Here is a 27,441-nt window from a genome sequence, read left to right on the forward strand (position 1 = left end):
AGTGGTTGAGGCCTGGAACTACCTGAAACTGTGACGGGGCTGATTCAATAAAAAGTAAGTCAGACTGCTGTTTGTAAAGGAAATATGTGCAGGGTTAAAAAGAGAATGCAGTTTAAAGTACAATCCTCATGCAGAGAGCTTGCATAAGCACAATAGGTGAAATGGCCTCCTTGGTACATCGTAACAATTCTGTGATTTAGTGAACTCTGCTCCCCTCTCCATATCCACTCCAAAGCCTGCTGTGCATTTCTTACATTTTCAGTTTTTATTTCTGCTTTAAAGTGTTGATTTTTTTTCCTACACTGAATTCTTTCGCCATCATAAAGGTCTACATTTTCCCAAAATCATCTTAAGTGCCCAGAATGTGAGCTACTGGGGTGTAAACTCGGAAATGTAAGTCTGGTGGTAAAACAAGGAACTGTAATTGGTGCTAATGGAGCTTTCAAGGTCAAAACGATCAAGCACTCACTGATCTTATGGATAGACAGGAATGTTAGTTATTTAACAATAGCTCTATAGTTGTCTTGTTATGATGGGGCAAAGTTTAAATCAGTAAATAAACTAAATTCTGAGCTTGGGGGCCATAGACAGAATGCAAGAAGATTTACTCTATGTGCATGGCTGTGTTATCACTGGTGCAGGAATGTTTCTGACCACACTGAATCTCTGATAAGTCAAGGCTCACTCCCTCCTAGCAAGCTCAACGGGCCGAATGGCCGCTACCTGCTTGTAACTTCGACACTTCTTTGGAAACATGATCTGAGTTGGATGATCAGCCATGATCATACTCAGTGGCAGAACAGGCTCAAAAGGCTGAATGGCCTCTCCCTACTCCTATTTTCTACACTTTAATCTTTCGTCATTCTCTACCCTTCTCTTTATTTTTTGTTAATTCTACAGGTATTCTTCTTTAAGATGAATTCGTTCAATAAAATAACAATAAAGGAAGTTCAGAGTGGACATGACACCCTTGTGCATTGTCCACAGTTATTCTCCATGTGATTCTATCCCCTGATTGGTGTGTTAGAAGTGGGGCCAATGGTGGAAATATCAGTCTTTTGCTGATAAAACCACAACCAAACAGCAGTAATGTGTGAACATTCACCCAGCTGTGTGCTGGATGCCACAAGGCAATCTACAGAGTAGTAAGAGTTTAATGGTGGCTGTGAAACCATTGCTGTTTGTTAGGAAATCCCATCTCATTCACTAATGTCCTTTAGGGAAGGAAATCTGCTGTCCTTAACCTGGTCTGGTCTGGCCTACATGTGACTCCAGACCCACAGCAACATGGTTGACTCTTAACTGCCTTCGACATAATTAAGGATGGGCAATAAATACTTATGTAGCCAATGATATGCACATCAAATGAACAAACATAAGAAAAGTATTTGCTTGTAAGACATGGGATGTGGTTTTTGCTGGCAGGGCCAGCACTTATTACTTGTCCCTAGTTGCCTTTGAGTAGGTGGCGATGTGCTGCCTTCTTGAACTGCTGCAGGTAAACCCGGAATAGCCTTAGGGAAGGAAATCCAGGATGTGGCCCAGGAACATGGGGCAAATGAAGTATTTCTGGTTCCAAGAACCAAGTTAAAATCCAAATACATATTTGTCTAACACATAATTCGTATCACACATCACTTGTCACTTTTTGACTCTCCTGAGTCACAATGTGTAATATCATTGGAGATCTTCTAACATGACATTTAAGAATCTAAGCTACCTGCATTCAATTTTCAGTTTAAACTTTAAAATCACTGTGAGAAAAAGCGATTGAATACATGGGAAAATCATTTCTTGCAATCAATTATTATTTCAATTGAAGATTGCAATTTAAATTAATCAATGCCCTTATCAGTACCTCTCATTCTCTCAGAGTATATAAAAAATGTTTTACAGCCAATTATGTCCTTTTGAAATCTTGCTATTACAGGAAATTACTGTATTATTACTGTAGAAATCATGATGTCCCATAGGTGCACAGCACAGCACCATAAACAGTGAATGTGCAAGATAATTATTTTTACTAGTTTTGATTGAGAGATAAATATTGGTTTGGATGCTGAGATAACATTGCTATTAGTCTTCATTACTATTCACTGTGGAATTCTTGTTTAATTCATTGGACGTGGGCATCGCTTGCTTGGCCACTGATTTATTCCCTATCCCTGTTGTGGTTCTGTTCGCCGAGCTGGGAATTTGTGTTGCAAACGTTTCGTCCCCTGTCTAGGTGACATCCTCAGTGCTTGGGAGCCTCCTGTGAAGCGCTTCTGTGATGTTTCCTCCGGCATTTATAGTGGCTTGTCTCTGCCACTTCCGGTTGTCAGTTCCAGCTGTCCGCTGCAGTGGCCGGTATATTGGGTCCAGGTCGATGTGTTTGTTGATAGAATCTGTGGATGAGTGCCATGCCTCTAGGAATTCCCTGGCTGTTCTCTGTTTGGCTTGCCCTATAATAGTAGTGTTGTCCCAGTCGAATTCATGTTGCTTGTCATCTGCGTGTGTGGCTACTAAGGATAGCTGGTCGTGTCATTTCGTGGCTAGTTGGTGTTCATGGATGCGGATCGTTAGCTGTCTTCCTGTTTGCCCTATGTAGTGTTTTGTGCAGTCCTTGCATGGGAGTTTGTACACTACATTGGTTTTGCTCATGCTGGGTATCGGGTCCTTCGTTCTGGTGAGTTGTTGTCTGAGAGTTGCTGTTGGTTTGTGTGCTGTCATGAGTCCTAGTGGTCGCAGTAGTCTGGCTGTCAGTTTGGAAATGCTCCTGATGTACGGTAGTGTGGCTAGTCCTTTGGGTTGTGGCATGTTCCGTTGTCTTTCCCTTAGGCATCTGTTGATGAAATTGCGAGGGTATCCGTTTTTGGCGAATGCCTTGTATAGGTGTTCCTCTTCCTCTTTTTGCAGTTCTGGTGTGCTGCAGTGTGTTGTGGCCCTTTTGAATAGTGTCTTGATGCAACTTCGTGTTTGCAACACAAATTCCCAGCTCGGCGAACAGAACCACAACAACGAGCACCCGAGCCACAAATCTTCTCCCAAACTTTGAATTCCCTATCCCTAATTGCCCATAGGGTACATAAAACATAAGAACATAGAAAATTACCGTGCAGGCCCTTCGGCCCTCGATGTTGCGCCGACCTGTGAAAACAATCTGAAGCCCATCTATCTACACTATTCCATTTTCATCCATATTTTTATCCAATGACCATTTAAATGCCCTTAAAGTTGGCAAGTTCAGCTAGTCAACTACTTTCACCCCCAATCCCATGCCTCCATTCTTTTGTGCAAAAGTTTATCATGGTGAACCTTATCAAATGCCTCACCAAAATCCATATACACCACATCAACCGCTTTAACCTCATCCACCTATTTGGTCACCATCTCAAAGGAGTCAATAAGGTTTGTGACCCTTGACAAAACTGTGTGGACTATCCCTAATCAACTTATTTCTCTGTAGAGGATTATAAATCCTATCTCTTGTAACCTTTTCCAACACATTACAACTGAAGTAAGGCTCACTGATTTATAATTACCAAGATTGTCTCTACTCCCCTTCTTGAACAAGCGGACAATATTTGCTATCCTCCGGTCTTCTGGGACTATTCCTGGAGACAATGACAACATAAAGATCAAAGCCAAAGGCTTGGCAATCTCCTCCCTGGCTTCCCAGAGAATCCCAGGATAAATCCCATCCGGCCCAGGGGACTTATCTATTTTCACAGTTAAGAGTCAGCCTCAATGTAGTGGACCACACGTAATCCAGAACAGGTAAGGACACAGATTTCCTCCCTTAAAGGACACTGGTGAACCTGATGGGCAACACGCCCTCTGCTCTGACATTCTGTGTGCAGTGATTGGCATTGACTTCTGGTTCTGGAAGTTGTTACTGTGTCTGGGCCGCACAGACTTGTGCAGCTAATAAGAAAGTTAAAGGGAGCGCACTTGACAGGTTGATATGCTAACCAATTGTGGTTACATGGTTATCACTACATTAGCCCTTTATTCCAGATTTTTAAACGGAATTTAAGTTTCACCATCTGCTGAAGCAGGATTTGAGCCCTTGTTCTCACAACATTGGTGCCAAGTTCTGGATTACTAGTCCACTGACATTATTCCGATGTTATGCCTCCTCTTGTGTGGCATCTTCCCCGAAGAGGGACATGGTTTACATTTGAAAGACAGCACATGCAACAGTGCAGCACTCCTACAGTACTGTACTGGTGTATGAATTCAGATTCTACGCTGAAGTCCCTAGGATAGAGCTTTTAACACACATTCTGAGTCAAAGGCAGGAGTGTTGCCCCTGCAGCTGACACTTGTATGCACATGCATATGGACTTTTATTACTACCAGACATTGCTGTCAGTTGGTTCCTCACCTTGACAGATAACAGCATCAGTTGGTAAGGGATTGGATTACATTAAATTACACTGAACATAAAGCATCAAGACAGGCCATTCAGCCCAACAACATGAGTCTGTTCCCACCCTATTGCGTCTCCCCCCATTAGTACAGACATCTAGCCATTTTCCCCTCATGTTATTTAGCATTCCTTTAAAGGAATCCAAATTATTCCCCACAAACACTCTTTGTGGTAGTGGCTTCCTGTGTAAAGAAGTTCCTCTTGAATCCTTTGATGGGTTTCTTGATGACTATTACAGATTCCCACCCAATAAGTAGTTTGGGACTCCCCCACAAGTGATGTCCTTCCTTAACTACCACTGATTATTCTGGACAGATTATTCTGCATCATGGTCTCTACAAACGAATAATAATCAAAGAGCTGCCCTACCACATTCTCACAATGGTCAGATTGTACCAACCTCTCCACCCCCATACCACAACAACCATTGACACACCCAGTCCCAAATCGCAGACCCCACAGGAACCTTGTGGCTGGTGGGATATGAGGGGGAAATCATGTTTCAGAGTAAACAAACTTATTTTGTCTTACTCTGTTTTTGCGAGTGTCTATCTGTCTGTCTGTCTCTCTCTCTCTTTGAATAACTGCAGTTTGAAGTTGCAATTTTAGATACAGGCAGCATTTTATATTTGCTTTCAGTAATGCTGTCCAGTCAAACTGCAGATATAAATAGCCAAATGACAGCAATGAGATCTTGAATTCGGAGCAAATGACAGGAGAAACAAATTATTGAATTTCAGCTTTACGCCTCTTCATAAGTTCCCTAAAGATAGAAGTTTTGATGTTCCTTTGATCTTTATTTTTAATGGAAGAAGCATAATAATTATTTTGAACGTATACTTACAGCAATAGCGTGGTTCAGTTGGTGACCTCCTTGTCTCTGAGTTTAGAGAAATGTCAGTCTAAGTCTAATTCCACTCTAATCCTTCAGAATTAGAAATATTCTGCATTGTTGGATATATGATACTAGTGTTTAAAACCAAAATGGGCTCCCTTCTACCTACCAGCATGCCTCACTTTACTTTTATTTGGTAACAGCTGTTTAATCAGGAGGATGTATGTCTTCCTTCCTGCTCCAAGGTGCTGACCTGTCTTACAGAGCTACCAAAGAGGAAGCGGTTCTGCAGATGCTGGAGAATCAGAGTTGAAAAGTGTGGTGCTGGAAAAGCATAGCAGGTCAGGCAGCATCCGAGGAGCAGGAGAGTCGACGTTTCAGGCATAAGCCCTTCATCGGGAATGTAGGGGGCTGGGAAATAAATAGGACTATAGGAGTGGGGCTGTAGGAAAGGTAGCAGGGAAGGCAATAGGGGGATGCAGGTGGGGGATAATTGTGATAGGTCAATGTGGAGAGTGGAGGGTGGAGTGGACAGGTGGGAAGGAAGACGGACAGGTAGGTCAGGTCAAAAGGGTGGTGCCAAGTTGGAGGGTTGGAACTGGGATGAGGTGGGTAGAGGGGAGATTTGGAAACTAGTGAAGTCGATGCTGATGCCGTGTGGTTGAACAGTCCCAAGGCGGAAGATGAGGCGTTCTTCCTCCAGTTGGCGGGTGACAAGGATTTGGCGGCAGAGGAGGCCCAGGACCTTCATGTCCTTGGGGGAGTGGGAGGGGCAGTTGAAGTGGTTGGCCACAGGGTGGTGGGGTTGTTTGGTGTGTGTGTTTCAGAGATGTTCCCTGAAAAATTCCACGAGTTGGCATCCTGTCTTCCCAATATAGAGGAAACCGCATCGAGAGCAACAGACACAGTAGATGAGGTGGGCGGATGTTCAGGAAAATTTCTGCTGGATATGAAAAGATCCTTTTTGGCCTTGGATAGAGGTGGGGGGTGGGAAGGTGTGGGTTCAATTTTTAGACCTTCTGTGGCAGCAACACACCACTATTTATCTCTCAGCCCACTTGCCCCTCCACATTCCTGGTGAAGGGCCTATGCCCGAAACGTTGACTCAACTGCTCCTTGGACGCTGCCTGATCTGCTGTGCTTTTCCAGCACCATCCTCTTCGACTGGCTAACATGGTGACATTATTTAAGAAAGGTGTTAAGGAAAAGCTGGGGGACTATAGACCGGTGAGCCTGCCATCGGTTGGTGGACATGTTGTTGGAAGGAATCCTGAGGGACAGGATGTACATGTATTTGGAAAGGCAAGGACTTATTAGGGATTGTCAGCATGGCTATGTGCATGGGAAATCATGTCTCACAAACTTGATTGAGTTGTTTGAAGAAGTAACAAAGAGGATTGATGAGGGCAGAGAGGTGGATGTGATCTATACGGACTTCCATAAGGCGTTCGACAAGGTTCCTCATGGTAGACTGGTTAGCAAGTTTAGGTCTCATGGAATACAGGGAGAACTCACTATTTGGACACAGAACTGACTCAAAGTTGGAAGACAGAGGGTGGTGTGGTGGGTTGCTTTTCAGACTAGAGGCCTGTGACCAGTGGAGTGCCAGAAGGATCGGTGCTGGGTCCACTACTTTTCATCATTTGTATAAATGATTTTGATGCGAGCATAAGAGGTACAGTTAGTAAATTTGCAGATGACACCAATATTGGAGGTGTAGTTGACAGTGAAGATAGTTTCCTTAGAGTACAATGGGATCTTGATCAGATAGGCCAATAGGCTTAGGCAGATGGAGTTTAATTTAGATAAATGTGAGATGCTGCATTTTGTAAAGGCAAATCTTAGCAGGTCTTAAGACACTTTATGTGAAGGTCCTGGGGAGTGTTGCTGATCAAAGAGATCTCGGAGTGCAGGTTCATAGCTCCTTGAAAGCAGTTAAATCGAATGGTGAAGAAGATGTTTGGTATGCTTTCCTTTATTGGTCAGAGCATTGAGTATAGGTTTTGGGAGATCATGTTGCAGCTGTACAGAACATTGGTTAGGCCACTTATGGAATATTGTGTGCAATTCTGGTCTCCTTTCTATCAGAAGGATGCTATAAAACTTGAAAAGGTTCAGAAAAGATTTACAAGGACGTTGCCAGAGTTGGAGGATTTGAGCTATAGGGAGAGGCTGAATAGACTGGGACTGTTTTCCCTAAAGCATTGGAGGCTAAGGGGTGACCTTATAGAAGCTTATAAAATCATAAGGGGCATGGATAGAATAAAAAGACAAGGTCTTTTCCCAGGGGTCAGGGAGTCCAGAACTAGAGGTCATAGGTTTAGGGTGAGAGGTTGAAAGAGACCTAAGGAGCAACTTTTTCACACAGACAGGTGCATGTATGGAATGAACTGCCAGAGGAAGTGGTGGAGGCTGGTACAATTACACCATTTAAAAGGCATCTGGATGGGTATATGAATAGGAAGGGTTTAGAGAGATATGGGCCAACTACTGGCAACTGGGACTAGATTAGGTTAGGATAGCTGGTCGGCATGGACGAGTTGGACTGATTCCGTGCTGTACATCTCTATGACTCTATGACTCTTACAGAGCTGTTGGGAGACCAGAGGCCAGCAGGTCTACACACTGTCAGAGCCAATTGGAATAGTGGCCACTGATGGTACTGCAGGTACACCAAGAAGGTGGCATTCAGCAATGAAATCGGACATTCATGTTTCCTTTTAACTGCTCAACAGCCAGCAGCGTTCAACCTGCCAGCCAGCATTGGAGCACTGGCTTCATCCGGCCTACCTTTAAATCAAGTAGGATGAGGCAGTCAATTGGGTGATAGGCTTGTGGCCAACCCAATGTCTCCCCTCATGCATTCCATTAGCTACACCCCCCTCACCCCCCACCCCTCGCCCCCCAACCCTGTAAAATCACAGTTGGGATGGTGCTAATGGACACATGCCCCTGAGTCCATGAGCCCACCAGCATGTTCAGAAGAGTTCACAGAATCCCTACAGTGTAGAAGCAGGCCATTCAATCCATCAAGTCCACACTGATCCTCTGAAGAGAATTCCAACGAGACCCAGCGCCCCACTCCACCCCTCCATTCCCCCATTCCTGTAACCCTGCATTTCCCATGGCTGATCCATATTTAAAAGGCATCTGGATAGGTATACGAATAGGAAAGATTTGGAGGGATATGAGCTGAGTGCTGGCAGGTGGGACTACGTTGAGTTGGGATATCTGGTTGGCATGGACGCATTGGACGGAAGGGTCTGATTCCATGTTGTACATCACTATGACTCAGCCTGCACATCACTAGACACTGTGGGTAATTTAGCATTGCCAATCCACCTAACCTACGCATTGTTAGAGGAAACCAGAGCACGTGGAGGAAATGCATGCAGACCCGGGAGAATGTGCAAGCTCCACACAGATAGTCGCCCGAGGCTGGAATTGAACCCGGGTCCCTGATGTTATGTGGCAGTAGTGTTAACCACTGAGCCACCATGCTAGCCTTCTGTTGATGGGTTCTCTCGGACTCAAAAGGTTAACTCTGATTCTCCTCCACAGATGCCATCGGCCTGCTGAGTTTCTCCATCGCTCTCCGTGTTTGTTTCAGATTTCCAGCATCTTCAGTATTTTGCATTTACCATAATCCCACTTTCCCAACCTGGGGTGGCCCCATGAAATTCATTCTGTGTTTTCTTTAGCCTTATTGGGTTTTGAAAAACACCAAGGCTTGCATTTATGCAGCACCTCCCCCAGTGTCTTGAAACATCTCAGAGCCCATGAATTACTTTTGAATTATAGTCCAAGTAAAAATGTAGGAAATGCAACAGCCAATTTGCACACAGTAAGTAGGATGGGATAACAACCAGATGATGTGTATTTTTGGGATGTTGATTGGAGGATAATTATTAGCCAGAATACCAGAGATAATTCAATTGCTCTTATTTGAAATAGTGCCATAGAAGTTTTCAAAAATTATACCCAAAAGGGCAGAATGGACTTCATTTTAACCTTGTATTTGAAAGACAGCATCTCTGACAGAGCAGCACTAAGTCAGCACTGCAGTGGAGCTTCACTATTAAATTTTGCACTGAAGTTAGATTTGAATATCCAAACCTTTCACTCAGAATGAGGATTCAAAAACAATGGAGCCACAGCTAATAAATATTGCCACTCCCTAATGCTTACATGGCTCTTCAGAGAGGCAGAACAGATCAGAAGAGTCAGTCATGACTATTTCACAGTACCTTATTTTTAATGTCGAACAGCTTTTCTGAACTTTTACCCTAGTCAGTAATGTCTGTGTGGATGAATATGCCGTGGTTACTGTCACTGACCTGCAAAGCTTTCACCCTCCCAGGCATATTTTCCTGAGACATCACTCTGACTGGAGCAGAGCTGGAGATGGAAACTTCCGGAATGAAAATGCTGTCATGTGACACAGCTCTGTTTCCAATGCTACTTTGAGAGCTGAAATAATAAATATTAACTGATATAACACCACAGGTTATTATATATTACCTATAAGGAAGGAAAAGCACATTAGTAGATTGTTTTTGCTTAATCATTTTTCTTCACTGTTATCAAGGATCTACTGGCACCATAGCAGGAAGTAAGAACTAATTTCCGTTCAGTAATAAATTTTCACATATGTTCCTTTTTCTGCATACCTAGGTACCGACATATTAGCAGATGAATAATTAGAGGTCTCATGCATTAGAGGTCACTATTTTAACATTCACATTCATTTAAAATATGATAAATGAAACAAAATAATGGACAAACAATATGGGTTTACAGGTTGCGTGATTGTTCCAAAAGCTCACTAACAATACTTTGTACTCTGAACAGAAACTGATGCCATTTTTATTAGGCTGGGATGTTAAAAATGGGAGTTAGGCATAAATTAATAACAATCTTACTCAGCCCTCCGATTCCCCATTTACAAGGAACAAGCCAGGAGTGTGATGGAATACTTTCCTCTTTTCCAGATTAAGTGCAGCTCTAACAAAGCATTCACATTGAAAGAGCCTGCTTGGTCAGCACCCCATTCACGTCTTTGGCACTGACTTCCTGCATCATCATTCCTCAGCAGCAACAGCGTGTACCATATATCAGATACACTGCCGTAACTCCCCAGGAAAGCACTTCCCAAACCAACATAGACCTGTAGCATGTTGAAGGACAATAGCAGAAGGAAAGGGGAAAGCTGCAAGTTTCTTTCCAAGCCACACACCATCCTGTCCTGACTGGGAAATAGTATATCTCTCCGCCCTTGCAGAAGAGAAAGCTAAGGGAAAGTGTGATATTGGTATTCAAGGTCATGAAAGTTTTTGGTCAAGTAAATAAGGAGAAACAGTTTTCAAGTTAGAATGGGGTGGTGACCACATGAAACGGATTTAAAATGATTGGCAAGAAAAGCAGAGGTGATGGAAGGAAACTTTGTTTTTACATAATGAGTTGTTGTGACCTGGAATGTGCTGTCAGAAAGATTGGTGAAAGAAAATTCAATAGCAACCTACAAAATAGGAATTGATAGCCACTTGAAGGGCAAAATATTTGCAAGGCTGTGGGGAAAGAATAGTTGGCCAGCCCTTTGAAAGTGTTGGTACAAGTAATAATTGGCTGAATGGCCCTCTACAATTCTCTAGTTATTTAGGGTTAACCCAGAAATGGGGTCCGATTGATGGAAGACAAAGTTAGCTAAACAAACAAAAAAAAAACTAAAGAAAATTCTGAAGTATATTATCCTTGATTAAAATGATCAAGGGAAGGTTTTCAAAGAACATATCTTTGTCCCTTGATATGAATAAATCTGAGTGCAACTTCAGATCCCAAGAGTTGATGATGGGAATGGGGAGAAGGAATGCTCGAAAATTGACTTGCTCCAAGACGCTGCTGCTCAGTCTAAGCTCATACCAAATTACTTATGAGTTCACTGGTTCAATGTTAAGCATTGCTTGCATTCTAAAATCCGCATCCTTGTTTGTGAATTCTTCCTGGGCTTCATCCTGCTCGGGCTCTGTTGTCGTCCCCAGCCTCACAAGCCTCCAAGCTATCTATGTTCCTATAGTTCTGGCCCTCTTGAGCATTCTGGATCTGAATTGCTCCATTGGTGGCTGTGTCCTCGGCTGTCAAGGCTCCAAGCTTTGGAACTCACCCACACTGCCAACTTCTATACTCTTCTGTTTTCTGTTTTAAAAGACACTCCCTAAAACGTATGGAAGGTTTGAGTTAGAAAGAAAGGCTGGATAAGCTGGGACTTTTCTCATTGAAGCACAGGAGGTTAAGAGGCGATGTTGTAGAAGTTTATAAAATAATGAGGGGTATAGATATGTTTAATTGTAGGTGTCTTTTCCCTGGGATGGGAGATTTCAAGACTAGGAGGATCACATTTTTAAGGTGAGAGGAGTGAGATTTAAGAAAGACATAAGGGCTATTTTTTTTGCACAGAGGGTGGTTCACATGTGGAATGAAGTAAGTGGTGTATGGGGGCACAATTACAATGTTTAAAGGGTTTGGAGGGATTTGGACCAGGAGCAGGCAGGTGGGACTAGTTTAGTTTGGGATGATGTTTGACATGGACTGGTTGGAATGAGGAGTCTGTTTGCTGCTGTATGACTCTGTGATTCCATAACCTACCTCTTTTGACTAAGATTTTGGTCATTTGCCAAAATATCTCCTTTTAAGGTAAAAAGAAGTAGGAACAGGAGTAGGCCATTCAGCCCCTTGAACCTCTTCTGATATTCAATCGAATCTTGGCTGATCTGACATTCCTCACATCCACTTTCCTGCTCTTTCCCCACTACCCTTGATTTCCCAACTGATCTATCCCAGCCTTAAACATACACAAGGACTCTGCCCCCACAGCTCTCAGTGGCAAGGAGTTTCAAAGACTCACAATCCCAAGAGAAGAAATTCCTCCTCATCTCAGTCTTAAATTAGTGCCCCTTTATTCTGAGACTACACCCTCTGGTTCTAGACTCTCCCATGAGGTGAAACATCCTCTCAGTATTTATCCTGTCAAACCCCTTCAGAATCCAATGAGATTCATCAAATTGCTGTATAAAGTTCTGGGATATTTTATTCCATTGAAATTGCTACATTGACGCAGTTGGTTGATTGGACTGCTTTTCCAATTCAAGAATCTCTATTTACTTTGAGAAGAGGATGGGAATTGGATGCAATTTAAATGAAAAACAGAAAACAGAAAAATAGAAACTCAAAGCAGATCAGGCAAAATCCGTCAACTGAGAAAGTTTCATTTCGATGACCTTTTATCAGAACTGCTTCAGGTACACACCCTGAACACAGACCTGCTCCTCTCTGCACAGACACTGCCTGACCTACAGAGTGTTTCCATCATTTATATCAGAAATTTCCAGCAGCTGAAAGCCTTTGCATTTTTTTTGGAGGTTAAAGCGTTTTCATGTTCCAGTACTGTTAATGCGTTCTATTAGTGACCTATTCAGACATATCACAGCACACTCATGTGGCAGGTGGGACTTGGATCCAGAACTTCTAACCCTGTGGTAGGGACATTGCTACTTGAGCTCTTTTAATGCATTTTATGTACTTTTCAGTGATAGAATTAGGAAATATAATTTCACTATCATCACCTGCTCACAAACACCAATACAAAATGGAAGAATTTATTCCAAACTGAGCTTATGGATCAATATTTATGACAATATAAATAATATTGAGTTTGTTGAAGAGTGAACAGGGAAATTATTTGCAGCAGATAGTCTTTTTAAAAATCTTTTCTGGTTTTGATAGATGAGCATTTGTAGATGAGCATTTACTTATTTAACTTTAGAATCACATGCAATGCTAAAATTCATGGCAGGTGTTGGGTAGTGCAGGTTTTGTTGACCTGGCAACCTTTGAACCTTGGAACAGTTGTTTTTGACAGATAAAACCTTCTAATAACTGGAATTATTGGTTTACCTGCTCCTGGGATTTGCCTGTGGCTTGGTTAAAACAAAAAAACCAACAAGAGTAGGCCATTCGGCCCTTTGAGATTGCTCTGCCTTTGTTTAAGATCATAGATGATCTGATTTTAAAGTTAACTCTATAATCCTGCACATCCTCAATAATCCTTCATCCCCTTGCTTAATATGGTCGCGAAAGTTAACATCTCAATGAGTTGCCTTCTCGTATTCTCTTACCCTGCCTCAGAGTTAGGCAATGCTGTGGAAAGTTCCGGAAGGTTGACATCACTGCTCGATTGACACGGTTTAAGACTGCTTTCTCCTCTGGGGGCTGCTGGATCTTTCCTCTTCTTCTTGGCAAAAAAGTTTTTGAAAGTTTTAAATTTTGACTTCTTCTTGCCTGCAAAGGACAAATAAAATTCTTAGCTCCACAAGGCCAGCGAATGCAGCTAATTCACTGTCCAGCAGCACATTTAGTATGACATTATTAGCTAAACCTCCATGGAGTTGATCATGAAGAATTTGTTGTCCATATGTGATGCTTAATTTATTAACCTAAGCTGCCTCTTATAGTCTATTTAGATGCAGAGGAAGAATGGAGTTGAATTACTGTTTGTGAGAAGTTGAAGATTGCTCAATAAGTTGTAAATTTCGAGCCTTAGATGTCAGATACAGATCTGCCATGAACTCAAAACATGGTGGAACAGGTTTGAAGCACTAAAAAGCCTCATTAATCCTCTATCGCTATTTCTTGCTGCAGACCAGATGAGGCCCCAGAATGAAATGAGGATTAATATTTCCTCTTGTTTTCCTTATCATTTTCAGTACAGTGCACAACAGTTTTCTTTTGATTCCTGTACATGCATGAATAGGAAAGGTTTAGAGGGATATTGGCTAAATGCTGGTTAATAGGACGAGATTAATTTCAGGTACCTGGTCAGTATGGACGAGTGGACTGAAGGGTGTCTTTCCGTGCTGTACATCTCTGTGATATGGGCATCGCTGGTTAGGCTAATATAACTGGTTATCCGTAATTGCCCACAGGACAGTTAAGAGTCACATGCACCCCAGATCAAGTAATGTTCGCACATAACCTTCCCTAAAGGGCATTAGCGAAACCATGAGACCATAAAACATAAAAGCAGAGGTAGGCCATTCAGCCCATTGAGTCTTTTCTACCATTCAATGAGATCATCACTGATCTGATAACTGTTGAGAGTGTGTTGCTGGAAAAACACCTTTCTGATGAAGGGCTCCGGCCTGAAACATTGATTGTCCTGCTCCTTGGATGCTGCCTGACCTGCTGTGCTTTTCCAGCAACACACACTCAACTCTAATCTCCAGCATCTACAGACCTCATTGTCTCCTTACTGATCTGATAACCCTCAACTCCACTTTCGTGCTTTCTCCCCCAGACCCATTGATTCTCTCAAGTTCTGAGGGTCACCGAACCTGAAACGTTAACTCTGATTTTTCCTCACAGATGCTGCCAGACCTGCTGATCTTTTCCAGTAACTTCTGTTTTTGTCCTTTGATTCCCTTACTGATGAAAAATCTATCTTAGCCTTGAATATACATAATGACCCAACCTTAGCATCCCTCAATGGTGAAGAATTCCATGGATTCACTGCCTTCTGAGGGAGAAGAAATTTCTCCTCATCTCTATCTTAAATGTGTGACCCTTTATTCTGACGTTATGCCCTATTGTCCTAGATTGTCCCACACGTGGAAGTAACCTGTTTATATTTGTCCCATTCAGCCTCTTAAGAACACTGCATATGCCAGTATAGGTTCCAATTCCAAATGAGTAAAGTCCATCCTGTTTACCCTCTCCCTATGAAACAGTCCTTCTGTACCCAGAATCAGCCTCAAACCAGTTCACTAGACTAGTTTTTACAGCAATGGTGCTAACAAAGTCATCACTGAGCTCAGTTTTCAACTCCAGATTTTTGTTGAATTCCAATTTTGCCACATCCTATGGTCAGCTTTGCAGTCATGTCAGAGAGCATTAGTTTGAATTATTAGCCTCGTGATATTACCACTGTGTCACCAGAACCTGAAGGATGAAGCTTTAGCTTTCTGCCTTTCTTTCCAATTAATAGACCATGACTCACACATCTCTTTTGTTTTTCCCTTTCTCTCCTTTGATGGGAGTGAATCTTCAATCAAATGGATACAACCACCCCATCATACAACAACAACCCATTGACACTGATGCATTTGAACATCACAATTATTATAAGTGCTACAATCGTGATCATTTGTATTGTGTGCGTGATGATATGGAGATGAAAACCCTTGAAGTGATGTCGGCTTTGAAAGTAGGAAGCCCACGCAGAATTGGGGAGAACATGCAAACTTCATACAGACGGTTGCCCAAAGATGGAACTGAACCAAGTCTGTGGAGCTGTGAGGCAGCAGTGCTAACCAATCTTTCCAAAACTGTCTTTCCAAAAATATAGTGATGGGGGAAAAGTTATATCACAAGGGATTTAAAATCTGATATTTAACATAAGTGAGAGATTAACTAGCTCCAGCATTACAGTCAATACTGAAAACAACAAATGCTGGAGATCACAGCTGGTCAGGCAGCTTCCATGGAGAGAGAGCAAGCTAATGTTTCATATCCAGACGACTCTTCATCAAAACTGGAACAGTCTAAAGTCTATGTTACAGTCTATATTCAGGTTACATAGGCCCAAATACTTGATGACCAGTTAGTCATTGACACAGTGTAGACTGGAATTATATATTGGAACCACACGGATTCCAGGACACAATATACTACTTGGGAATTGTCCAGTGAACTGAGGATTCCTCTAGCTTACCCCTCCACGCTTCAGGCTCTCTGCCTTTATTCCTGATGAAGGGCTTTTGCCCGAAACGTCGATTTTACTGCTCCTCGAATGCTGCCTGAACTGCTGTGCTCTTCCAGCACCACTAATCCAGAATCTGGTTTCCAGCATCTGCAGACATTGTTTTTACCTAGTTGATTTTAACCCTACTGCGAATCCTCTTGCAAGGATGCCTGCCTTGAAGAAGTTTTCCTCCTCTCTCTACAAGAATCTCAGGGACTCCCTCTCCCACTGCAACTCCCAGGTCTATGCTACTTTCTCCCCACCCTCCTCTAGCTTATCTCTCCACCCTTCAGGCTCTCTGCCTTTATTCCTGATGAAGGGCTTTTGCCCAAAACATCGCTTTTACTGTTCCTCGGATGCTGCCTGAATTGCTGTGCTCTTCCAGTACCACTATTCCAGAATGAGGATTCTGAGAGACAATTCCTTTGTGTCTGGAACCCTCCAAATGAACCTGTCAAAGTCGGAGGTGGTCTGCTTCAGTTAAACTAATAGTTATTCAGGAAAGGTTAGAGGTTTAAAACCTAGGCTGACTCCTCGATACCTATTAAACTGAATCTTGAGATCACACCTGCCTTCAAAGTGTGGACAGTTCCATACTATCCATCTTCCAATGATATGGCAGAAAGAGTGGTCCAACCATTGAAGGAAGGCTTAAAGATGCAGCCTACAGCTTGACTTGTATTGTCCCAGTTCCTATTTGATTAGAGGCCAATCCTTCACACAACCACAGGGATAGCTCCAGAACAGTCACTGATGGAAAGAAGGCTCAGCACCAGGTTATAGAGTCATAGAGTCCTACAGCTTGGAGACAGGCCTTTCAGCCCAAACTGGTCAATGCCGACCAAACTAACCCCATTTCCCTGCACTTGGCCCATATCCTTCTCATCCTTTCCTATCCATGTATTTGTCCAAACACCTTTCAAATGTTGTTCATGTATCCGCTTCAACCACTTCCTCTGGCAGCTTATTCCATATACGTATCACCCTCTGTGTAAAACAGTTGCCCCTCAGGTTCCCTTTTATTCTTTCCCCTCTAATCTTAAACTGATGCCCTCTCATCCTCGATTCCCTAATACTGGGAAAAAGACTGAGTGCATTCACCCTATCCATGCCTCTCATGATCCTCTACCCCTTCATAAGGTCCCCCGCAGTCTCCTATGCTCTAAAGAAAAATGTCCTAGCTTGTCAACCTCTCCCTATAACTCAGACCATTGCATCTAGACAACATCATTGTAGATTTCTTCTGCACTCTTTCCAGTTTAATGACATCCTTCCTAAAACAAGGTGACCAAACTGAACACAATATTCCAAGTATGATCTCACCAACATCCCTGGATTAGTGGTGCTGGAAGAGCACAGCAGTTCAGGCAGCATCCGAGGAGCAGTAAACATCCCGTATAACTGCAAAATAACTTTCCAACTTCTATACTCAATGCCTTGACCAATGAAGGCCAGGGTGCCAAAAGCCTTCTTCACTGCCCTATTTACCTATGACTCCACTTTTAGAGAACTGTGAAACTGAACTCTAAGATCCCTCTGTTCTACGACACTCCTTAAGGCTCTACCATTCACCAGGAAACTCCTACCTTGATTTGACTTTCCAAATTGCAAGACCTCACTTATCTATATTAAACTCCATTTGCCATTTCTCGACCCACTTCCCCAGCTTCAAGGTCCTGTTGCAATTTCTGAAAACCTTCCTCACTGTCCATGATAATGCCCATTTTAGTGTCATCTGCAAACTTAGTAAACATGCCTTGCACATTCTCATCCAAAACATTGACATAGATAACAAACATCAATCGGCCCAGCACTAACCCCTGAGGCACACCAGTAGTCACAGGCCTCCAGTCTCACAAGCATCCTTCCACTATTATCCTCTGCTTCCTACCATCAAGCCAATTGTGTATCCAATTTGCCAGTTTGCCCTGCATTCCAAGAGATTTAACCTTCCAGCGCAGCCTACCATGTGGAACCTTATTAAAAGCCTTACTGGAATCCATATAGACTACGTCTACTGCCCTGCCCTCATCAACCCTCCTAGTCACTTCATCAAAGAACTGTAACAAATTTGTGAGGCATGATCTCCCACTCACAAAGCCATGCAGACTACTGCTAATCAAACTCTGTCTTCCCAAATGCATGAATATCTTATCCCTCAGCATATTCTCAAGTAAGTTACTCACTATACATGTTAAGATTATTAGTCTATGGTTCCCAGGATTTCTTTTGCAGCCCCTCTTGAATAAGGGCACAACACTTACTACCGTCCAGTCTTCTGGGACCTCACCTCTGGCTTATGATGATACAAAAATAGCTGCCAGGGCCCCCACAATTATTTCTCTAGCCTCTTGCAGTCTTCTTGGATCTATCTCGTCAGGACCAGGAGATTTATCCTTCATACATTCTAATACATCTAACACCTTCTTTACTGTGATATGGACTGTCGCCAAGATATCACCGCTCGCTTCTCAAGTTCCCATGTCTTTCTCCATGGTAATCACAGAGGAGAAATATTCATTGCGAACCTCGCCCATCTTTTGCAGTTCTACACATACATGATCACTTTGGTTCTTGAGGGGTCCTATTCTCTCTCTTTGTCCTTTAATATATGAAAAGAAACTCTTTGGATTCACACTAATCTTCTCAGCCAAGGCTATCATGTGCCCTCTTTTCGCCTTCCTGATTTCCTTCTTCAGTAAACTCCTGTATTCCCTGTATACCTCCAGGAATTCCCTTAATCCCAACTACCTGTATCTGAGCCATGCCTCCTTTTTTAGCTGTCAAAGCCTCAATATCTCTTGTCATCCAGGATACCTATTGATGCCAACCTTGCCCTTCACCCTCACAGGAATAGAGAACTATCAGATTATACCTGATAGTTCTAGGCCTGGGAGGTGAGGGTGACATGGCATCAGGAGCACTAATACTGGCCACATGCCTCCGCTAAGCGAGAGAGACAGTTTGCTTCAGGAGACCAAGTTTGGTCGAAACATGGGAATGGTCCTGCACGGGTACGAGGCGAGGTTGACTTGAGGTGAGGTCCTGGGTCCTGAACAAACCTGTGAAGCACGTGAAAGCTGCTACCTCACAAACTGGGCGGGAGGAGAACATACCCAGCCCCTCAGAACAGCCTCTGTCTAGCTCTGAAGAAACCTCAGAGTCCAAGATAGATACAGCCGATGTTGTAGCCTCGATACTGTTACCCACATAAAAAGGTTGTTGATTAATCTTTTCTCATTGCGTTGCAGCCTATCTAGAATAGCCCATCCTCTAGTTGCTTCCTTAATGTATTGGTCTGAAAAAACAATCTCCACAATGTCATTGTTGGTTTGATTTGTCCAATCATAGAATGCCTACAAAGTGGAACTAGGCCATTCAGCCCATACCCCTACTCTCCAAAGAGCATCCCACCCTGCCACCATGCCTGTAATACTGCATTTCCTATTGCTATCCATCCAACATGAACATCCCTGGACACTATGGGCAATTTAGCATGGCCAATCCACCCTAACTTGCACATCTTTGGTCTGTGGGAGAATATACAAAGTCCACAGAGACCACCACCCAAGGCTGGAACTGAACCTGGCTCCCCAGTGCTATGAGGCAGTAATGCTAGCCATTGAGCCACCATAGCGGTGCAACAGCAACCCTTTATTGAATGCTGGAGGAAAACACCACCCAGTTCACTAATGTCCTTCGGTGAAGGAAACTGTTGCCCTTACCTGGTCAAGCCTACATGTGACTCCAGATCCACAGCTATATGATTAACACTTAATTGCCCTCTGAGACAATTAGGGATGGGCAATAAATACTGGTTTAAACAGCAATACCTACATCCTATGAGTAAGTAAAAAAAAATTGTTTGATATTTTTACTCCTGTTTCTATATTTACTTTGTTGTGAATGCTACGATCACTTTCAACATTGCATGATGTGTGTTGAAGTCAAATAAATGTTTATACATGCTTTATTTACTCATACTTTGAAGCTATGTCGACTGACATTTGAAGTTTTCCATTGTGAGTTAATGTGTGTCTGCGCATGCCTGATTCCAGTAAATGCAGTCGGCTCATCAAGCAGAAGTTAAATAATAAACTGTTATTTCTGCTGGACCTTGAACAACAAGGAAATTCTGCACATTTATCATAGCTGACACTTCACTTGGCTTTGACTCTTCTTCAGCTGTTTGGTCTGCTCCCAACAAGTTCAGCAGACTTTCTGCATTCTGCAATAAGCTTTATAAATGAACATGGAACGGATGAGGTTAATCCTGTATGTAAATTCTAACTAATCACTTTCAAGGAGTCCAGGACTTAACCTCGTTCTGACTCAAACATTAAAGTACATCGGGGGCCTGCTACATTTTTTTCATCTGCTATATTAGTGACTGATTCTACCCTATTCCAATTTAAAGGCAAATTCCCATTCTTGACCTGAGTGTTGTCTGTAGATATATAGGGACCAAAATGTCCACAGAACTTTAAGAACTGGTAGATTTAATTTAGCTAATTGAAACTTGATCATAAGATCATCTTAATTTAAGCCATTCAGCACATGAAGTTTGCTCTACCATTCAATCATGGCTGATAGGTTTCTCAACCCCATTCTCTTCCCTTCTCTCTGTAATCCTTGATCTCCTTACTATCTATCTCTGTCTTAAATACACTCAATGACTTGGATCCACAGTCTTCTGTGGCAATGAGTTCCACACATGCACCACCCTCTGGCTGAAGAAATGCCTCCTCATCTCAGTTCTAAAAGGTCGCATACTCACTCTGAGGCTCTGCCCTTGGCTCGTGGTCACTCCTACTAGTGGAAAGATCTTCTCCATATCCACTCTATCCAGGACTCTCAGTATTCAGTAAATTTCAATGAGATCTCCCCTCATTCTTCTAAGCTCCATGGACTGTAGAACCAGAGACCTTGTAAGAGAAGTCCTTCATCCCTGGGATCATTTTTGTAAACCTCCTCTGGGCCTCCTCTTAACGCCAACACATCCTTCCCAATTCCAAATGTGGTGAAGCCAAAGCCTCATACAGCCTCAGCAGTACATCCCTGCTTTTGTACTCTAGCCCTCTCAAAATGAACATGACCATTGCATTTGCCTTCCTAACTGCTAAGTGATCCTGCATGTTAACCTTAAGAGAATCCTGAATGAGGACTCCCAGGTCTCTTTGTGCTTCAGTCATTTTTCAATTCGACCATGACCTGTCTTAACCTCAACTTCCCTTCTGCACCTTAATTTTATTTCTCTTATTACACTTGCATAACAAAATTTTATGTCATCAAATTTAAAGTTTTGATCAATCTGAATTTTATTTAGTTTGATACTCTGATGACCTTTTGATCTAGAAGCAATACAGTAAGCAAAATACATTGTAAGTCCATGAAAGTGGCTGTGGAAATTGTCATTGGTTTTAAGAATATACAACAAGTACTTTTAAGAATTTCTTTCAACTGTAAAAGAATCATAGAATCACGGAAAATAGGAACAGGAGTAGGCCATTCGGCCCTTTGAGCCTGCTCTACCATTCAATAGGATGATGGCTGATCATCCAACCAGTACTCTTGTTTCTGCTTGCTTCACATACCTTTTGATACCTTTACTCATAACAACTACATCTACATCTTTCTTCAAAGTCTTCAACGATTTGGCCCTAACCGCTTTCTGTAGCAGAGAGTTTCTCAGGCTTACCATTCTCTGGGTGAAAACATGTCTCCTCATCTCTTTATAAATGGCCTTACACCCCATCCTTAGACTGTTATCAACTGTAACCTCCTTAACTAATAAAGAAATACTAGTTAACGTGACTCAGTGTTCCTTGAACTGGAAGCAGTACCAACAGGAAGCAAGTTACAAAAGCCATGTAACTAGACCGAAAGGACAGTTTCAGAAAACTAAGGCTGAAGCAGAAGGGAGATCAGAGAGGATCCATTTGCACAGAGCTGTTTGCATGCAACATTGAATGACACAGAAAGACCAAAGGCTGAAGGCCGAATTGAACCATTGTAGTACAACTGCTTCAGTTTTGCCTAATGCAACAAGCCCGCATGACAGGGTCGATTAAAAGGGCATGTTAATGGAGTCTCTGGGCAGTCTGTGCCATCAGGTCTGTCACAAATGTGGCTGATGATGGTCTGTCAGGGTAATGAGCTTCCCTGGGGACCTCAATGCAATATGGCTGTCAGTGAACATGACTTGGCCATCAAATAATTAACAGGGAAATATTAAATATGAAAAGCTGAGTTAGGAAACTTTGGAACTGCAAGCAGTGCCACTTGTCTCTATGGAGTAATACTTGTGATAGTGTACCCTTGTATTAATGACAAAAAGTGGAAATTATCTTGCAATTTGAAGTACTGTTGCCTGTTAATTCATGTTCAATTAATGTTGGTTCAAATGCATGTTAATGTAAAAATTATAAAAAGTGAAATCTTCTTTGCTAAATTTGTAAATTGGGGGTAATTATTTCATTTGATAAATTAGGTTGCTTTGGCTTTATGGTTTTACCACAACGATTGTAACAAAACACATTTCTTCCTGGTCTTTAGAGTAAGGCTGTGACTAGATTTTGAATATTAGATGTCATTGTCAGATGAGATTGGTCTGACATTTATTCTACTAATTTGTAACTCTTGTAAAATTCCATACACATCAGTCAAGCTATTGTCAATAACAGTTAAAAGCACACAAGGAATTGCAGGCCAGCTGGATGGACATTGACTTGGTGAGCTGTTCTCTTCTTTGTTGGTTTAAAACAGTCACATGTAAAACTCGTACATTTTTCAACTTTCTGTCCTTACTGAGTATCTTCTGCATTAAAACATGTTCTAATTGTCTTGCAGTTTTAACTGGCACTCGGTATACAAACAGGGTACCAGATGCTACTCCATGCCTTTCCTTCAGAGTCTGGAAACAATTCCAAATGTTACACAGAACTGCCATGTAATTACTTCAGAAAAGAGAAGAATGCATTGCTATCTGTAATATAAAGCAAGAGGAAAACCCAGCAGTGCTTTACTTTTCTGCAATAGTATTTCCTTCTTTCTCTGACTGCATCTTTCCTCTCATGTAATCAATTTACAGAAAAATCTCATCTGTAGAGTCCACAATATTTTAGTTAGGGAATTGCCAAGTTGGACAGAAAAAAGGATTCACACATGACTTTTGAGAAACAGAAACTCCATTGGGAATGTCTCCTGCTTAATTAAAACAAAAATGCCTTCACTCTATTTTGGCTGTTGATTTCTCTGACTGGTGACCCACTCACTCAACTGTCCCCAGAGGAATAACAGACAGAGAAACAAAACTTGTGAGCCAATTTAGTGAAAGATTAAAGGTATGTTACCAAATGCACATTACAGCTTGAGACTTCACTTCAGTTCCTTCTTTTTAAAAATACGAGTCGCTGGCTAGGCCAGTATTTTTATTGCCCACTCTTAACTGCCCAGTAAGAGGTGGCGACGAGTTGCCTTCTTGAGCTGCTGTAGCCCTTGCGGTGTAAGGATATCTACATTTTATTACAAAGAGAAGGCATGTGCAGAGACTTAAATCAACTGACACCAAGGCCCTGATGCCAGAAACCACTTACAGATGGAAACATGTTAACCCCCATCTGTCAATTGGATTGGAAAATGTGGAGTCACTTGGAAGGATAAGTGATTAGTACTTCTATTTTCCTGCTATAATGACTTTGCAAAAACAATGATCAATTTAGAACATAGAACAGTACAACACAAAAACAGCCTACCATGTCTGTGGTGACCATGATGCCATTCTAAGCCAATCCCATCTGCCAGTATGTAGTCCATATCCCTATCTTTCCTGCTTTTCATATATGTGTCTAAATGCCTCTTAAATGTTGCTATTGTATCTGCTTCTACCACTCCCCTGGTAGCACACTCCAGGCACTTGCCACCCTGTGTAAAAATCGTTTCTTGTATATCTCCATAAAATTATCCCACTCGCACTTAAACCCATACTCCCTGGTATTTGAAATTTCCACCCTGGGTAAAAGACTCTGAGTATTCACCCTCTCCATGCCTCTCATAATTTTATATCCTTCTGTCAGGTCACCCTCAGCCTCTATCACTCCAGTGGATACAATCCAAGTTTGTCCAACCTCTCCATACGGCTAATAACTCCAATCCAGGCACCATGCTGGTAAACGTCTTTTGCACCCTCTCCAAAGCCTTCATATCCTTCACATAGCGTGGTGACCAGAACTGCATACAATGCTCCAAATGTAAAATCTTATACAGCTGCAAAATCACTTGCCAATATTTCTACTCAATACCCTGATCAATGAAAGCAAACATGTAATCTGTCTTCTTTCCCACGGTATCCACCTATATTGCCACTTTCTGGTAACTATGGACTTGCATCCCAAGATCTCTCTGTATATCAATGTTCCTAAAGATCTTACAATGTATTGGATACATTCCACTTGCATATGACGTCCCAAAATCCATCACCTCACAATTGTCCAGATTAAACTCTATCTTTCATTTCTCTGACCAATTTTCCAACTGATCTATATCCTCTTGCATCCTTTAACAACCTTCCTCACTATTCACAACTCCACCAACTTCTGTATCATCTGCAAACTTACGAATCAAACTATCACCATTTTCATTCAAATCATTCACATATAAATTACAAACAAACAGCCTTCCATGAGGGATCTTGTCAAATGATCTTAACCAGCTCATGAGAAATATAGAAACATAGAGAATAGGAGTAGGCCAATCGGCTCTTTAATGTCCCGCCCTTCAATATGATCATTGCGGATCATCCAACCTAGCACCCTGGCCCCACTTTCTTCCCGTGCCCTTTAATCCCCATGATATTCTTAGTAAAATCCTGTAGAAAGTCAGGAATTCATATCCAGGAAAATAAAATATTTAAGGTTGAAATGATGTGGCGACTGTCACTGTTTGCCAGGTTTATGAGATCCAACTCTATTTAAACTCCCAAATAACTGCTGTTGGTCTATTAGAAGTTCTCAAAAGCACTTTACGTCTAGCTTTGCCTTCACGCCATTGTCTCAAACTCATGGTACACAGTCTGCTCCCTTCCAGATTGCTCCATGAAATCATGTGACACTGGCCTTATCACTATACATCCTTTCATTGTATTACAGAATTGCTAAAGTTCAGAAGAAGGCCAATCAGGCCATCATGTCTCCATCAGTTCCCTGAGCACTTTGACTAAGTGCCAATCTACAGTATTTTTCCCTTAACCAAGCACATTTTTGTGAGTTAAATAATCTAAAATCCTCTTGAATACCTCAGTTGAACTAGCCTCCACCACACTTGGACAGTGCATTCCAGACACCAACCACACACTACTTAAAAAAAATTCTTTCATGCCTCTTACATTTGCTTCTTTTCCAAAACACTCTAAAACAGTGCTCTCTGGTTCTCAATTCTTTCACAAGAAGAAACAGTTTCTCCCTACCTCCTCTGTCCAGACTCGTCATAATTTTGAAAACTGTCATGAAATCTCCTAGCCTTCTTTTCCCAAAGAAAAACAAGTCCAACCTTCCAAATTTTCTTCATAACTGAAGTGCCTCATCCTGAAACCATTCTGTAAACCTATCTACACCCTCTCCAATGCATTCATTTCCTACCTATGGTGTGATACCGAGAACTCCACACAACACTCCAGTTGAAGTGTAGCAATGAGTCATATAAATTTATCATAACCTCCCCACAAGACCCCTATTTGTGAAGCCTAGAATATTGTATGCTTTCTTAACAGCTCTGCCTGTCCTGCCACCATTAATAACTTATGCACACAAACACACAGGTCTCCAGGCAACTGAAGACCCTTATGCATAGTATCCTTTATTTTATATAGTCTCTTTGTGCTAAAATGTGCCATCTCACATTTCTCTGCATCTGCCACCTTTGCATATTCTACACTCTCAACCTCACAGTTTAGTCTTATTCACAAATTTTGAAACTGTCCTCAGCACTTAAATAACTGGATCATTTTTATTTATCAGGAAAAACAAAAGTCTATTGCCAGCCACTGGAAGATTCTCCTACAAACCTCCCTCCAGTCCTGAAATAACGATTAACTGTTACTATCTGTTTTCTATCCCTCAGCCAACTTCGCATACCGTGGTACTACTGTCCCTTTTGTTCCACGAACTATAACCTTCTTCACAAGTTTGATATGTGACACTGTGCTGAATGTCTTTTGGAAGTCCATGGTCATTACATCAACAGCATCTCCCTCTCTGGTATATCTTCAAGTAAGCTGGTTGGGTGCGATTTTCCTTTAACATATTCATGCTATTTCTTTCAAGTTCACCCACATTTTTCCATGTGACTGTCAATTCTATCCCAAATAACTGTTTCTTGAAGTTTCCCCACCACTGAAGCTAAACTGGCTGGTCTGTAATTGCTGAGCCGATCTTTTCTCATCAAAGGGGAAATGATTGCAATTCTCCAGTCTTCTGGCACCAGGGCCTCTGCAATTTCTACTCTCACTTCCTTCAATGTCCTTCCAGGCAATTCCCAGCATCTTTATCAAGTAAAGGTTCCGATAACCTATCCAAAACTTCCTGCTTAACAATTTTACATCCTTCTATCGACTTAGCTTCAACTCATCAGGACCTGGGAAACATCTCCCTCAAGGGTAATGTTGATTCAGATAATTTATTTAACAGCATTGTCATGCTTTCATGTGTAAATCCCTTTTTCAGTTCCTAATCAGCCCTACCCCTATTGTCACAATGTTGTAACAGTTTATTTGTCCACAGAGGAATTTGGAATTTCCCTTTATGTTAGTTGCTAGTCTTTTTCAAAATCCTTTCCTTCTCTTATTTCCTTTCTCATTTCCCTTCTGAACATCAGCTTTATTCACAATTGCATTCTCAAACTGCTACCTGTCATAAGCACACTTTCTTTAACTTTATTTCCATCTTCTTTGGAGCTCTGGATTTGTTTCCCAGCTTCCCTTTAGGGGGAATATACCTTAACCGTGCCTAAATTATCCCTTCTTCGAAGGTATCCCATTCTTCAGCTGTAGCACATCCGGCCAGGTTTTGGTTCCAACCTATCAGGTCCAGCTCTCCCCTTACGCGCAAGTGGAGACTGCAGATGCTGGAGATCAGAGTCAAGAATAGAGTGGTGCTGGAAAAGCACAGCAGGTCAGGCAGCCTGAAATGTCAATTTTCCTGCTCCTCAGATACTGTCTGGCCTGCTGTGCTTTTCCAGCACCACTCTAATCTTGACGCAGCTCTCCCCTTGCCTTGTCAAAGTCAGCTCTTCCCCAGTTAATTATTCAGCATCCTACACCTTGCAATACAAAGGTCGCTATTCTGTAAAAGATCCCTCCACTGATATTTGATCTACTTTTGATTTGGGGATGTTGATGTTGGACTG

The 27,441-nt window shown here is 42.1% G+C and overlaps 1 protein-coding gene across 2 annotated transcripts in view; it reads right to left on the reverse strand.

Annotated features, from left to right (window-relative positions):
* The window catches only part of LOC140496074 (uncharacterized), a 192,762-nt gene that overhangs the window by 50,176 nt on the left and 115,145 nt on the right, over positions 1-27,441 (reverse strand). For both annotated transcript variants that reach the window (XM_072595586.1, XM_072595585.1), the window contains exons 3-4: positions 13,421-13,583; positions 9,587-9,719 (exon numbers count right to left, since the gene is read on the reverse strand). In XM_072595586.1, the coding sequence (XP_072451687.1) occupies positions 9,587-9,719; positions 13,421-13,583 (296 nt within the window). The remainder of the gene's footprint in view (positions 1-9,586; positions 9,720-13,420; positions 13,584-27,441) is intronic.

Source organism: Chiloscyllium punctatum, chromosome 25 (assembly GCF_047496795.1).
Source record: "Chiloscyllium punctatum isolate Juve2018m chromosome 25, sChiPun1.3, whole genome shotgun sequence".
In the NCBI taxonomy this organism is placed as follows: Eukaryota; Metazoa; Chordata; class Chondrichthyes; order Orectolobiformes; family Hemiscylliidae; genus Chiloscyllium; species Chiloscyllium punctatum.